Below are 15,938 nucleotides of genomic sequence, written 5' to 3' on the forward strand. Positions count from 1 at the left end.
GATTTGTAATTAACACTTAACAAAAGCACCAAGCACCAATAAATTGAGCTACCAAGGCACCAAAATATTGTTTTGTTATGCTATTGAATTATTTCTACTTACATTATTGGTCTTAATTAACTAAGTGCACTGACGGAATAGAGGAGCATATAGAGTAGGACCATGGCCATTGTGGATGGACTTTTCTTCTTCTTGATCTTCTTCATCTTCCTCTTTCAATTATAATTAGCTGAATGTTAAATTTATCGCTGAATGTTTCTTCAGAACAGACGGCTTGGTGAGGTGTGTAGTTGTGTCTTTTTAGATAATGAATAAAACTAACCCTAAGATGAGGTGTAATATTTATTTATCTATCCATATTTAAATACTGACAAACATTAATGCTGTGATAACATATATTTTAAAAACTTGTCAGGATCTGAATTCAAACAGAACGAATCCCTGTAATAGTTTTGAACATAGTTCTACTTAATACATACTAAAATGAAATGTTCTAGTTACAATAAATATATAATTATAATGTCATTTGTATTAATTTTATTTATATAGCCCTAAATCCTTACACCCTAATTCTGTATGTAAATTGTATTTAAGTGTTTTACTACATTACTGCATACATTGTCATGGCTCTGTATTATACCTCTGCAGTAAAGCAGCTGGTTGAAGTATGTTATTTATGGTGCTCATACAGAATTTAAGACACTGTCATTTTGTTCTCACCAGAACTGCAGGCTGCCACGTAGAGACCCGTTTCACATTCTTGCTGATGACACCAGCAACATTTCTGACAGCTTAATGACAGAGTGCTCAGCCAAAACACCTCTCAAAAGAGTACTTAACACCAGCAGCAAACATCATAAAAAAACCTTTTGTTTCTGTTACCTGCTGCTCAAATTCTAAGTTTGACCCTTTTTGCATTTTGATTTAATCTGACTCCTCTAATGTTTCAGGGCATTCTCTCAAAAACTAGTCTTTTTATGGCTTTTTAAGGCTTTCTGTTGCAATTGCAGAAAAACTACTGTTTACTGCGTACAGTGAATACAACAAAGAATATTGTGAACAGAGCTGTACTTGTAGGTTGATGTATGCATTCCATAAATACCATTATGTGTTTATTTCCAAGTAACACCATACTTCCTCTGACTGTAAATATATCATTAAGCTCTCGTGTGTGTGTGTGTGTGTGTGTGTGTGTGTGTGTGTGTTTGGTATGTTGTAATTTTACAATGCCTGTGATTTTGTCAACAAACTAAAGACTTCACCGCACAGATTTTCATGTCTCTTTTTCAATCCATATGTTGATTCTCATGCACAAAAAGCTAAAGGAAAGGAGAGAAAAGGAGAAGGAGAAAATCTCCCTCCTCCTTCTTGTGAAAGGAGAGAGCAGTAGGGAAAGGAGGGAGGAGGAATGAAGGATAGGGGGGAGGGTAAACACACCCAGACAGAGCCATGTCTGACATCCTCGCTCACTGAAAGAAGGAACGACTGCTACAAAGCCAGTGCGGCCGAGCAGAAGGGACAGAGGGAAAGGAGGGAGGGGGGGGCCGAGGGAATAAATGCAGAAAAGACCGACAGAGAGAAAAGGGTGAAAAAGATGCACAAGAGCTGCATCAGTTCTTGTCCGCAAGGAACAAAAAACATTGTGTTCGTGAATGGGAGCTGCTGAGCTCAACCACAAGGCGAGTGCAATGAGAAACCAGGCAGACTTCAGTCGTTGGTGCTGCTGAGCACCAATCCTCTCTCCCTCTGTCTCTCTCTGTCTGTCTCTGCCAGCTAGGACTGAGCCTGGGTATGATTTAGGGGAAGGGTTCAGGGCTTTTGATTAGGATTTGGAGCTTTATGTTTTAGGAATATGCTACTAGAGAGGATTTGAACGTGCTGTTATTTCTGATTGAACACAGTGTGCGACGTGGGGACTCTCTGGTTTCTGCTTTCAGGGCTGCTCCCCTCCCTGCTGCCTCTGGCTGTGTTTGGGCTATGGTCCTGACTGAGAAACAGAGCATCACCCAGATGCGGGGCTCCGACTGTATGGGAGGTTAAGCCTGTAAACACCAGCATGGGAGCCAAACAGATGAAATGGTAAGAGCTGTTTTTCTTTTATTGTTATTTTAACAGTATATCAATCCAGGCTGCTATTTTTGTCTACAAAGAATGAGTGCATCAGCAGCAGAGACATACAGTACATTAGGCCTGGATTCAGGAGACGTCCTACATACATCATCTTGATCAGCGTGTGTCTCATTGTTAGTGTTAGTGATGCATTTCACCATAACAATGTGACTTGAATACCTTGAATACCGTGCAGGTTTTGTTCAGTGTTTACAGTGCAGTGGGTGTGGGTGTGTCCCTCTATGTGTCTGTGTGAGCTGAGCTGCTATTGCCTAGCAACCGCAGTCTAACTTCCATTTCATGATCCAGATGAAGATTATACATTTTAATCTATAGTAAAATAAGAAATATTTGCTCTTTTGCCCTGTTAAATAAGGCCTGCTGTTGAAGGATTGTGAACACATTTTGAAAAGCCACCATCTTTTCCTAGATTTGGTACAGTGTTTGCCAGCCAAGCCATCTGTAGGCTACTGCATTGAACTTAAATTTAACTAAATAAAGTGGTTGATGTGTAGATTTTTAATGCTGATCACTGATGTCAAGTATGTAAAACTACCAAACCATAATGTGAACATCACAAGTAAAGAAAATGTACTTTAACTATCAAAAGCAAAAGTACTTGTTCAGCAGATAAATAACCATCGTGATTTAGATATTATTTTAAGTAATATTATGAGATTTTTGATACAGTTCACTGCCTTGACTTATCAGAGTTGGTGTTTGTGTTATTGTATGACTGCTGTGTTTTAAAGGGTTAGTTCAGATCCAACATAATATTTGTATAACGTACAAAGTTAAACAAACCAGTCAAGGCTGTGGTAGGCCAGCAACTCTTGAGGTAAAGTATTGTTTTTGTCAATGGAGTCTGGTGGCTTTGTGGAGAGCAATAAAATTCTTTCTTGGTAAACAAATAGGAACTTACAGGTTTGTTTCTGTATGAATACTTACCGTAATGTTGTGAGACATTTTGAATAACAATCTGAGTCTGGCAGTAGCAGAAACATGCACTTTTAGGGGACATACTTTGATGTGTTTGCCCCAAAGGATTACATGACAGCTATTGTAGCTAGTTTGCCGTTCATTCGCTGCTACATGCTGAGGCGATCTACTGGGACATTTTCAAAAATGTTTGTGTCTACCAGTCATTTTGAATGCAAAATGTGCACACAAAAAAAAATAGGGCCCAGATTTTAAGAATATCAGAGCTATCCTTTAAGGTTACTTTATTTATTTTGTTTTCTCAGTAACTTTCCACCACTGCTGATCAAATTATGTTAATCTGTTACACTGAAGCTCATCTCTTGCAAATCCCAGCGGTTAATCTTTGGCTTAAACCATATGTTCCAAATCTGCCTGTATGTAGCCTATGTGTCCGTTTGATGCAACAAATCAGCAGTGATCATCAAAAATACATGCGTTAGTTTATTGAACTGCCACACCCTGACACACTGCTAGAGCGTATCTCAATAATGTCATGATCTGCAATGACAAGATTAGTTGGATGCAGCTGCTTTAATCCCTTTTGCAGAAACACTAATTACAGCAGCATCTGATAAGTTGCTCAGTTCATGTTTCTTTTTTTATGTGACTTTACGCTTTCAAAGAAGCTGGAGGGTGAAGTTTCTCTGTGTGGTGAACATAGCCAGATCATTTTCATGTGAAAAGTTTAAATTATGTCTTTATATTTTTCTTTAGCAGTCGGTCTGTCTGCATGTTCACCACTTAAGTTCAGACTGAAGTATACAACTATAAGATGACTTTCCACAAAATGTGGTACAGGCATTCGTGGTGCCCAGACTATTAATCATAATGACTTTGGTGATCCTCTAACTTTTCCTCTGGTGCCACCATGAGGTAGATAATTGTGTTTTTTAGTGTAATGTCTTAACAACTCTTAAATTATCATAACATTTTGTATGTATAAACATACATGTCTCCCTCAGGATGAATTGAAATAACTTTGATGATCCCTCTGGTTTTGACCTAGTGCCATGATCAGGTCTAACTTGTAATTTTTTGCGACCAAATTCGTGCAAAACTAATGACATTGTCATCCACAACAACTTGAATAATTTTCGCCCAATTTCAAATGTACTATTCCTCAAAATACTTGAAAGGACAGTTATAGCTTAGGTTCATGCTCACTTAACTTACAACAATCTGTTTGACCAGTTTCAGTTTGCTTTTTGTTCCTTCAACAATGTGGAGACAGCCTTGGTGAAAATCACCACTGATCTGTTGATGTCAGCCGACTCTTGGCTCTTAACCATAAATCTTCATTCAAGTGCAGCCTTGGATACGATCTCACACAACAATCTTTGAGAGATTAGTTTTCATTGGAATCGTTGGCACCTCTCTTGTCTGGTTTAGATCATATCTCTCTGGCCGCACTTATCTTGTCCAACTTAAAAGTTACTAGCAACGTTCCCCAAGGCTTTGTTTTTTGCAGCACAGTTTTGTGCATTATTTATCTCTTACCTCTTACTCTGTCAGATTTTTAAGAAATTTGGTTTTCATTTTCACAGCTATGCAGATGACACCCAGCTCTATCTATCCACAAAGATGACTTCCGTTCTTCTGCTCACTTGCCTTTCCGATTGCTTACTAGACATTAAAAACAGCTTTTCATACAACTTACAAACCTAATGGTCATAAAGTTGATGTTCTCCTTGTAGGTACTAAATCTACTAAAAAAAAACCCTGATTTTCTCTGACTATTGACAATTTCATAGTTTTTTCTTCCCCACAGGTTAAGAGCCTGGGTGTCTCTGGGTGCCTGGACAGCACATTGTTTTTTGAATCACACATTAACAATGTTACTCAGTCTGCATACTTTCATCTACACAATATTAATCATCTTCACCCATCACTTACACCTAACAGCACCGCCACTCCCATTCACACCCTGATTACATCACGTATTGACTGATGCAATTCTAACCTCTTTGGCCTTCCCTTCAAAATGTCCTCATAAATCTCAACTGGTCCAGAATTCAGTGACCCATATTTTTACCAGAGCTCCCTCCACAGATCATATCACCCCTGTTCTTCAGCTACTGGCTCCCCTTTAAATACCATATCAGCTTCAAAATTCTGCATCTGACCTTTAAGGCCCTCCATAATCTAGCTCCTTTATATCTTTCTGAACTCTTTTATATCTGCACACCCTCTCATACTGTCAGATCCTCTTCTTCTCCATTTGAACACCACTGGGTCTAGAGCCCTCAGCTGTTCAGCTCCTTTCTTGTGGAACTCTCATCCACAATAGATTTGCGATATTGACTTTCTCCTCACCTTCAAATCCTGTCTCAAAACACTAAGCACTGACACTAATGGCTGCACCCACACTGAGCATTTGTCATTGACGATGATTATAGTTAGTTATTTTTTTTTTATATTATTGTTGTAGATGCTGTTTTGTTTGATTTCATAGTTTGTTATATTACTGTTTGTTTTTTTTTACTGTCTTGTAACATGCCGTTGAGTGCTTTAAAAGTTTCCCATAAATAAAATGCATCATTATTATTGTTATCATCCTCAGCTGTTCTTCATGTCTAGTGCTAAATAGGAAATGTTGGCATGCTAAAACACTGAACTAAGAAGGTCATCATAGTAAATACACCTGCTAAATATCAGCAAAATGGCATTTAGCAGGCTAACATTAACATTTAGCTCAGTGTTGTGCCTAAGCACAGCCTCACAAAGCCATTATAGCTGTATATGTAAACTGTTAGGACCCTATTTAAACTGTCTATAGACATGGTCTAAAGTGCATAAGGCATGCCCAATTGACCCAATTCCCCACAATCTGGGTGCAAAGTTAGGCACAAGGCAAAGTGGTTGTATTTAGTCATTTAATGAGTCATAGGTGGTTGTGGATGTAAAATGTAACCAATCTGACTGTCAGTTGGCAAAGTGGCAGATTTGGCAACTTGGAAAAGCAAGCTGCTTGTTACACATGCAGAGTATACGTCTGTTTTGCATCGGCCCATTTAGGCCTCTCTGACTATCTTTAAATAGCAGTCACTGACTTTAGACCATGTTTTTGTTGGTCAATGGCACAATCGCTTTCTGCTGCCTCAAGATGGCAATGTGCAATGCACCTGACCACACCTCACCTACACGTGACCTACATGCCCATATGTAGGTCTGCGCCAGTTTGCAGCAGATGTAAGATTGAGCACTAAGTTTTGTTTCCAGTCTGTTTTGTGGCTGAGAGAACATTGTTACAAGTATTCACAGGAATATGTGCACAATTATTCTGTCAAGAGGCTGTGTGAACTCATAAATGACAGATAACACAAGCGTTACTATTTACTGTCTGTTGAGACATTTGCTTGCACTGAGTAATGCTATTAGATGAGCAGAAAATCTCATCAGCTACAATTTAAATCTTGCTGCATATGTATGGGAAGAACATGTCTAACTGTGCAAATGCAATCCCTCAGGACGTTCTTTCGTTTGTAAACAGTTTTATCCCACAGTTTTTTTTTCTTTTTTAGTTTATCGGCCTCAGGAGCAGGGTGAATGACGTGTGATGTTTTTCTAGGCCTTCACTTCAGTTTAGATCTGTTTCCATAGAAGCAGGTTTGCTTTCCCATACAGACACAGAGGGAAAAAGAGGGAATCCCCTGGTTAAGGACCATGCATAATGCCATAGGTCACAGGTCACAATCGCTGTATCATATTTCTACAAACACAGCAGAGTGAAGATGACAGCCGGGCTGAACCTCAGGCTGCAGGAGATGCTCTCAGGAAGCACAAAACACATATTCATACAAGCTGCACGAAAACCATTCATTCAGAAACCATACCTGAATAATGTTTTGAAATTGTGGCCAAAGGGGGAGCAAACTATGTAAGGAATTTCCTGTGGGAAAAATGACAGAGTTGCATGCATTCCTGCTCCAGCTGCGTATTTCAAATTTTAATGTTTCAACGCTGTTTTGTTGTGTTTGTGTATTAAGTTAAATTAGTTAAATAGTCTGTGATATGCTGTATTCCTGTGGGCGCTGCGTGTTTCAAATGGATATGGTTTAAAATATTTAGCCCAGATAGGATTAATTCACATTTTGGGCTCCTTGGGGAGTTATTACAGTGTATTTCTCCAGTTTATGTAGCTAGGTTTATTTATTGCCATTCATTTTGGCAGGAGATGCAAACACACTCATTCCTGCCTGTGCCCACCATCTGTTTCAGTCTCAGCTCAGCCAGCCCTGCTCACTCCCCCAAAGAGGAGTATGTTATCACCCAGTCCACTGACACCCCTAAAGAAGAAACACTCCATGATCAGTCTGAAGACCAGGGGGAACCTCGGGATGACAAATCTGAGCTGACAGAGAAGAAATCTGTCACAGGTTGGTTGGCTGCACATCAACTCTTGTAGAGCAAGATGCGATGCACTGTATCCCTACAAAAGAAATGCTTTCTTGCCTCATCTCCCTTGCAACTCTCTTCCTGTCAGAGGAGGTGTCTCTGTGTGGATTGTGTCCTTCCCTCGGGCACGATGGGCAGGAGGAGGAGAAGTCCTGGGAGGAGCAGCTGGACGCCCACCAGGAGCAGCTGGAGAAGGAGATGCAGGAGGCCAGGAGGATGGTGTTCCGCCTACAGGTAAGTGTTGGTGATAACACACTTAAAAAACAAACAGCGCCCCTGTTATGAACACAGTGACACACAGACTACAGGTGCACCAGTGAGCGTAACATCTCAAATATAAATAAGAACAAAATAAAATAAGAACAAAATGATAAAATATTTATATATTTATATATATTAATAATATGAAAATAATAAATGCACAGCCAATAATGCAAGCACACACAATATTATTCTGTATTTTTAAGTATAAGGTGCATTTTTGTAAAATTTTTACCTTCACCTCTAAACTGTGGTTATGTTCCTTATGGGTAAAAGGTATCATATTAAGTATTATATTAATTAAGTAATATATTAAGTAGTATACAAAGGTGTATGGTGTGTTGATTATTACAGTGATCATACATTTTCCATATTTTCAGCGTACATGTACACACACACACACACACACACACACATATGTGTATGTATGTATGTGTGTGTGTGTGTGTGTACATATAGACGTGTGAGGTGACTGTATATGAATAAGCTTTCTGGGATCCAAATCAGCTAAACGCAGCATACGGTACAGTTAATATTTCATTTTCTGTTTGTGTTTGTAGCAGTATACTGTATATGTGGGTTAGAGCAATAAGGCCAGTTTGGTTTCACTGGTTGCTGAAAAAGGAAACTTGTTGTACAGTAAAGTATAAAAAATCAAAAACGGCTATATTTGCAAATACAAATACAGAAATATGTTTGGCTTCACTGCCATGTGTATTTGATATAACTGCTTATAGGCCTTCACAGTGTGTGTCTACATATTTGTATGAGTGTGTGCGTGTTTTTGTCTTCAGGCCTTGCTGCTCCATGGCTCCCTCCCCGAGGAGGACCAGGATGGATCTGTGAACTTCGGAGATAACCGGGCAAACACTGAACAGCAGCTGGTACAGTGCCCTCTCTCTGCTAACTCGAGAAAACAACACTTGCTCGCCACTGTGTGTGAAGTATCAGTGTCAGCCCTTCTGTTGTGATGATGTTTGCAGCCATCACTCGTCTTGAGAGCGGCTACTGTAGAGCGCAATTGAATCTCTCTGATCTGCTAGCCCGCTGTCATGCAGGCCCACAGCCTCCTCATGCGTTCTGACATTTTTCCATTCTCTAATTACGCTCCTCATACCCTCTCCCTTTGAAGGTTCTAATCCGCAGTCGCCTGGACCAAAGCATGGAGGAAGCCCTTGATCTCAAGGTACAGTTAGTAAAAGTAATTAGGTTTAATATAGATGAGCTGCCTTACAAGCAAAGACTCCCTTTCTCTAATGTCTCTGTTCATTTGTGTGGCTCTTAGAGGGAACTCCTGAGACACAAACAGGAGGCACGCCACCTTCAGGCCATCAAGGTAAACCTATTAATCTAATTTCGTCCTTTGTGTGTGAATTAAAACGGATTAAAGGATATAATTCAATCTATTCCACTCTTGTGCCATCCCAAACTGGCGATTCTGCAGTTTCTACGACACGCAATATATACTTTTTCATTTCTTTATAAAGATAATGAAGTTTAGTGGTGGGTGTATGTTGTCAATAAGGCAGGTGGATGAAGTGTATCTGTATTCAGGTCTTCCCTGGATGCTTCTTTGATCTCCCCCTCTTTCTCATTAGGATGCTCTACAGCAGCGCCAGGCAGTGCAGGAGGATGCTGTGCTGCAGCTAAAGCAGGAGCTACTGAGATGCAACATGGCCAAAGATCAGTTGGAAGGGGAAAATGTGAGACAAGTGATGATATCCGTTTGACACGCTGAAATATTTGACCTGCTTGACCCATGGATGCAGTTTTATGTGTGAGCAGTATAGCTCTCGTATATCAAGCTCTTATATCTGTTTGCAGGCAGAGCTCAAACACAAGCTGAGTGAAAGGAACAAATTACTCAGTGAATATGAGGTATTGTCTTTTATTATTTATACTTTAATGCATTCTCTTGATACATACATGCATATGCAGTCATCCATCTTTCCTGTCACAATAGCAGCAGCTCGGGAGGAAGGACAGAATACTGCAGCAACAGCAACAAAAGCTTGATGAAGCTCAACATAAAGCACATGACGTCAGCCTTGGACGGGTAAGGACATGTTAATGTTTCAACAATATATGTATGTTTTTATGTAAACTACATATAATATTCACATTCATTTAAAGAGCATTATTTGTACAAAGCAGTAAATAAAGTCAAATGTAAAATCAAATCAGGCTAAAAAATTTAATTAAAGTACAGAAAATGTTTGATAAAAGCACATTTGAATGAGAAATTTAATTGATAACAAAGACAGTATTCAAAATCTTTTTTTTTTGTTATTGTCTGCAAATTCCAAGAAAAGATGATAACCAGTAATGTTGTGCTCAGCTCCTCTCTGTGGCACTAAGCTCCGGGTCTGTTGGTTCCTACTGAATACATAATTAAAAAAAATAAAATAATAATAATAATAAAATAAAAAATAATTTTAAAAAAGGGGTAAAAAATGTATATTTTTTAAAATTCTGTGTCATAAATAAAACAACTTAACACTGCAGTTCTTTACTCAAACTGAAGCAAATAATGCTTTTGTTGAGGACTATTTTCAGCTGCGGATTCATACACATTTATTGAGTATTTACAGCACTAAGAGTGTACCCAATATGTGGGTCAAACTAAATCTACATTGCCAGTGTTCATTGTTGTGAAGAAACATGTCACTCAGGGCAAAAGAAGCTCACTGATGTGTTATAAATAGTTTTTTGGACAACAATGGAAGCTTATAGCACAGAGAAATACACTAGGTCCGGCATCGGCTACATGCATCTGATTTTATTCTTTTCACGGCATTTTTTGCTGATAACATAATTATAGACTCTCACCAGCCAACTTTATTTACATATTTACATGTATTGTCCATTTTGCAGTCATTCAGGAGTGAAAATGGTGGTTACAGTAATTCAGTAGCTTCAGCGCCTCCTGCAGCATTTCAGCACAGTGCGCCAGTACGTACCCTTCTTTATTTCAGTCTTTAATCAGTGCTATGAATTGCTGTTTATTGTGATGATTTGATTGCTTATTGTAATGAACAATGAAAAGTTATGCATTACAAAAATAAAAGATACTCATGGTCAGGTCAAAATAATTAGATAGTAAGTCATACTGTATAAAAACAATGAGGTAGATTCAAGATTATATGATAAATCAAAATTATGAGATGCATTCAAAATTATTAGATAAGACAGAATTATGAGATACTAAGCTTTAAACAGTCATGCATGTAACTAAGTATAAATCTTTGAATTAGTGGATCAAATGTTTCACTTGGCATCTCTTAATTTTGACAGTGTTTTTTTCTTTTCTTGGTGGAAATGGGCTTTCATACATGTTGCCTTAATCTGAAAAGCAAAACTACATTTATAGAAACTGCATGACTATTAAGAAGCTGTTTGTCACAGGGGGAAGAGCTGCAGCTGGTCAGGGAGGCACTGCGTAGTTTGAGGGACAGCTTCTCTGGGCACGACCCCCAGCATCACACCCTGGACACGCTGGAGCAGGGAGTGGCCAGTCTCATGGACCGGTTACACTCTCTGGACACCCAGCGCAGGCAGGACAAAGGGGTACACACTGTATTAATGCACACACACACACACACACCATTTCAGAGTAAATCTAAAAAATAGCTACACATCCGTCACCTGATGAATGATGAGTCAAAAAACAGATGACATTTGACTGTTTACCAGTAATTGGTTCTTCTTCTAGGAGGAATTTAAATCACCGGGACGCAGAGCCAATTCAACAGACCGTGACTCCTGGCCACAGAGCTCAAGTGAGACAAGCAAAATCTTTGTTTTGTTAAAGATTTGTCATCCTCCACAGCATCTCAACCCTGGCTGTTGAACCAAATTGTGCCTTTCTATTACACTGCTCTGTATTAAGAGAGCATTATTGGCCGGAGGCAAGAGCCATTTTACACTCTGGTTGTGAAAAACATTTTTTTTGTGTAATTACTCTCAGAAATGGCGCACTCACACAGCAGCCCGGGACTGGACACTGCCGTCTCCACTAAAGTGCTCTACTTCACTGATCGCTCGCTCACTCCGTTTCTGATTAACATCCCAAAAAGGTGAAAAAAAAAACACTTTATGGTGGGTTTATATAATAGTGTTATTGTTTGTTCCGTCACTGTAGCGTGCATGAATTTTAGAGGACACAAGGCTTAATTCAGAGTTACATTTACATGCTTCAGTATCAGTGCTGGTTAAATGTTTATCCTAGAAAGTGTCTGTGTGGGTGTATGTGTGCACAGTTCATGGCTCACAATGTGCTCTTACAGGCTGGGCGAGGTGACACTGCGAGACTTTAAGGCCGCTGTGGACAGACAAGGCAGTTTCAGATACCACTTCAAGGCCCTCGACCCAGAGTTTGGCACAGTGAAAGAAGAGGTAGGTGTGGGCGTAAAATTATAGCCCCTACTTCTTTTCACATCAGCTTCAGCAGGCAAATATAAAATGCCAGTTGTAGAGTGGATATGCTAATAATAGCCGTGGCTGCACTATACTTCAAAACACTGTAGGGGGACTGATTTCCATCTCAGAGAGTTTGATAACACAGAGTCGTCATTTTCAATTTATAGCCGTACCTTTGTGCATTATAGATGTGAACGTTTCTTGGATATGTAAATGCTGGATATTGGCTGTTCAGGTTTTTCAGGATGGAGCAGTCGTGCCTGGCTGGGAAGGGAAGATTGTAGCATGGGTGGAGGAGGACCACGGGGAGAGGAGGTAGAGCCTAAAAACCAGAGATCACCACTACAAACCTCAGTTGCTCCCACTGGACCAGGATTCCACTGAAAATGCTCGTGATGCCATAATACAGAAAACTTATAATACAATTAACTGGGACCAACAGATCTGACGCCATTTCGATACAAAACCATGTTTTAAAAGTGAATGTTTCATATGAAGGATTTGACTTTTCATTTAGGTACCACTTAATGGATATTAGACATTGTGTGCAGCGCATAAATTTATATGTGGGACTACAGATTAATGGTCAGTAATGTGATACTTGAAGCTGAATGCTAAAGGAAACATGTCATAAGCTGTGCTCTAAAAAACTGTAATCAGTGCATAGTATGCAAACCTTAAAATAAAAGTGTTTACTGACATTTTTCACGCGTTCCAGATTGCCAAATACTGATGTTGTTGTTCTGCATCAATTTTGATGTTTTAATAAACATGAAATTATTGCATGGATCATTTTGTTGTCAATTATTCCCCAGGCATACGGTAATGACACAGTACACCAGCTCCTAGCCATTATACACCTCCACTCATACACCCACACATTAATAAACAAACTCCACAGATTGTCATTAAAGTCAATTAATTTTTTTGGGTTAAGAATTATTACATTTGCTACTGCAGATCAACCCACACAGCACAGAGGGACACAATGACATGTGTTGTTTCAGTAAAAACATTTTGGTTTTGGATCCGTTTACTGGGGAACTATGTGTTTGCTAGCTGAAGTTTTGATCCCTCCACAGTATCGTGTATTCAAAAGGCTTTACAGGAATTTAGTTTGTTTGGTTATTCACTTTGAGAGGAATTCTCAGTGTCAGAATGAACTCCCAGCATCTGATCACCTCTGTGTACACTTGTTTCACTATTAAGGCAAATGGTCACAAAACATCTGCCCTCAAAGTAAGCCTTCGTTTCTTCTTGTTAAAGATGGCAGATGCTGTGTCTTCATTTACAGTTTTTGGGAATTCCAAAAGCAAATAGTAGACATCCTCCACTTCCAGCAGGACGTCATCCTGCAGACAGAAATAAAGTACAAAACAGGCCAATTATGTATTTTTTATGACACCCGACTACGCACTGACACACACTGGATTCTAAAGTGCTTCATTATAAGTGTTCAAGGGAGTGTGTAACCGCTAACCTTGGAAATTCTCAGCTGGCACTCTGACACGGAGTAAACCTTTGGCAGCTCCACTGTCAGCTCCATGCTGTGAGAGACTCCTGCTGTATCAGTCTTCACCTCGAGTTGGTACTCCGGCTTCTGAGGCTGCATTAATGTGGTGGAGATGACCTGGATCAAATCCTTCTTTCTGTGCTCCGCGGGTCTACAGATAATTTGGGCTGCTGGGGCCTCGTCTTGTTTCTCTGAGCGCAGAGAGGAGATCTCTTGCAAGAGGGCAGCTGGGGTCTGAGTGGCTGTAAAAAAGGAACCTTATGGATTATTAGGAACTGTAGTAGAAGGTGAAAGATGATACACCCACAGCGGCAAAGGAAAATAGCCTCAACAGCCCTGTAGCAGCTTATCAAGGGGAGAGGACTTAATGCTCTACCTGTCTCTGGGAGTTTGGGTGTGTTAGACCACTGCCGAAACCCAAGCCGACGGCACAAGTCATCTGGGCTACTTTTTGGGCTGCAGCTGATGACAGTGTACTGCTGAGATAACCTCATCCCATGCTGCTGCTGGGCAAAGCTCAGGGCCAGCTTATAGACTTCTGTTTTGTCTGTCTTACTTTCCTGCAGCACAGCAGGGTTTAATGCCACATCCAACACAGTGTAACAACCTGTGAAGGAAAAACACTAATTTATTAGTCGTCTTGTTTACATGATGTAACACAAAGGCCAGTTTTGTAGCTTGTGATGCAGCACAGCTTTGTCTTTTACCTTGACCTTGATTTGTGCCTGTTTCCAGTTTTCCTGCACACACAGGTAAAGGCCTGCTGGGATCCTGAGGCGCAGGCACACGTTTCCAGCTGCATATGTTGAGGTACAGCGACCCTTTTTTGGGCTCCTGTTGAGGACACATATGTCAGAAAACTGTCAAAACACACCCTAACGCTGACCTTATAAATGGACACGGGCATGGCATCTCAACTAAGTATTTTGTTTTGTTTTGAGGGGGAAATTTATTGCGATAATCCATATTTTCAGTAATTATTTAAACTAAAATTACAAGAATTTACTCATTTTAGCCCCTCAAAAGTGAATATTTCCTGGTTTTCTCAGTCTTCTTTTTGTTGTTTGGACAGATATCAACATCACAGTGGTCTTTGGGAGCTTGTGATTTGGTGACATTTTATAGACAAATCAGGAAAATAATCTGTAGATTAATAAATCATTTAAATAATCTTTAGTTGCAGCTCTAGGAGACAGACAAGTAGATACTTTTTAAATCAATCTGACATTAGTCACAGCATACATCTTCATTCATTAAAACAGGTGTAACTTAATGATATCATTAATAATGGCTGTATTTAATTTTCTTTTTTGACAATGTCAGGAGATCAGTGTTTTACCAAATTCTGTGACCCATTAGATTCTGGGTCTTTATCACATATTTAATTTTAATAGCAATAGAGTGCCTTCATTGCATTTTAATACAGTGCCACAAACTTTGATTTGATCCATCAGATTGTGTGATGCTAGAGGATTAAAAGTTATCAGTGATCAATACACAGGTACACACTATCAAAGCTTCTCTGTATCAATGAATTTGTTACAGCTGCTTTAAAAGATGTATGTAAAGAAAATAATGTTCAAATCGTAGCTTAACCTCCTATTTGGGTCACATGATTTTGTGCAACAGCTGTATTGAGCTAAAGGGAACGGAGCCCTCTCTGATGAGACACACCTGTGCTTCCCCTGCTTTGACTGAAAATGTCTGAGAAATCGTCTCTGCAGGCTTGATAGCGGGGGTAAAGTTAACTCGTTCCCATTTATTAAGCTGCTGCCTCCGACTTAATTTAACTTACCATCATTTCAGTGCACAAACAACAGTCGAGCTCAGGCGGTGCGCTGAATTCACTCCCCTCCTTCATCTGTTTCTCAATGAGCTTGCGGTAAGCTGCAGGGTCATTCAGAGAGAGATCATCCAGCATGGACCAAAACTGGTTGACCTGCTGTAAAACATCTCTACTGCCAGTGAGGGACATCTTAAGGTGACTGTCCAACTACTTCTGTATTTAGCAAACACTAGCGTTAGCATTAACTAGCCACTAGCTAGCTAGGAGTAGCATTAGCTGTCTGATAAGAGGACAACTAGCTGGAGAAACGCTGAAGTTTGTGAGCAGGAGTTAGAAAACCAGCTCGACCACTGTGTTTTAAAACAGTGTTGTTCTTAACGGCACCCCAAAAAAACCAGCATACATCAATATCAGACAACTGTGAAACTTCGGTCAAATCAAAGTAACAAACAAGCTAGTTTAGCTAATGTTGTC

The 15,938-nt window shown here is 39.7% G+C and overlaps 2 protein-coding genes across 3 annotated transcripts; one reads left to right on the plus strand and one right to left on the minus strand.

Moving 5' to 3' along the window:
• The first annotated feature begins 1,965 nt into the window (after positions 1-1,965).
• On the plus strand, positions 1,966-12,884 carry dixdc1a (DIX domain containing 1a). Of its 2 annotated transcripts, XM_070829597.1 has the most exons (15): positions 1,966-2,079; positions 7,309-7,466; positions 7,574-7,719; positions 8,541-8,630; positions 8,879-8,932; positions 9,032-9,082; positions 9,345-9,449; positions 9,571-9,624; positions 9,710-9,802; positions 10,621-10,698; positions 11,152-11,313; positions 11,459-11,525; positions 11,714-11,822; positions 12,033-12,141; positions 12,401-12,884. In XM_070829597.1, exons 1-15 carry the CDS (start codon positions 2,057-2,059, stop codon positions 12,482-12,484), a joined length of 1,383 nt encoding a protein of 460 aa, XP_070685698.1. In that variant the 5' UTR covers positions 1,966-2,056; the 3' UTR covers positions 12,485-12,884. The 2 variants fall into 2 exon arrangements, with proteins under 2 accessions (XP_070685698.1, XP_070685699.1); XM_070829598.1 differs by lacking the exon at positions 10,621-10,698.
• Positions 12,885-13,382: 498 nt separating this feature from the next.
• On the minus strand, positions 13,383-15,653 carry pih1d2 (PIH1 domain containing 2). Its single transcript, XM_070829864.1, has 5 exons — positions 15,474-15,653; positions 14,386-14,512; positions 14,055-14,285; positions 13,646-13,920; positions 13,383-13,517 (listed from the first exon to the last, which is right to left on the minus strand). The coding sequence occupies exons 1-5, from the start codon at positions 15,651-15,653 to the stop codon at positions 13,383-13,385; spliced, it is 948 nt and encodes a 315-aa protein (XP_070685965.1).
• Between the last annotated feature and the right edge of the window lie 285 nt (positions 15,654-15,938).

Source organism: Pempheris klunzingeri, chromosome 4, assembly GCF_042242105.1.
Source record: "Pempheris klunzingeri isolate RE-2024b chromosome 4, fPemKlu1.hap1, whole genome shotgun sequence".
NCBI classification, from domain to species: Eukaryota; Metazoa; Chordata; class Actinopteri; order Acropomatiformes; family Pempheridae; genus Pempheris; species Pempheris klunzingeri.

Bases quoted from the DNA above. Each gene is read 5' to 3' on its own strand.
- dixdc1a (XM_070829597.1), top strand. From the start codon at position 2,057: ATGGGAGCCAAACAGATGAAATG. The intron at 7,720-8,540 runs GTAAGTGTTGGT...TTTTGTCTTCAG, and splicing joins GGATGGTGTTCCGCCTACAG to GCCTTGCTGCTCCATGGCTC. The intron at 8,631-8,878 runs GTACAGTGCCCT...CTCCCTTTGAAG, and splicing joins CAAACACTGAACAGCAGCTG to GTTCTAATCCGCAGTCGCCT.
- pih1d2 (XM_070829864.1), bottom strand. From the start codon at position 15,653: ATGTCCCTCACTGGCAGTAGAGATGTTTTACAGCAGGTCAACCAGTTT. The intron at 14,286-14,385 runs GTAAAAGACAAA...TTTCCTTCACAG, and splicing joins AGGCACAAATCAAGGTCAAG to GTTGTTACACTGTGTTGGAT. The intron at 13,921-14,054 runs GTAGAGCATTAA...CCTTTTTTACAG, and splicing joins ACCCAAACTCCCAGAGACAG to CCACTCAGACCCCAGCTGCC.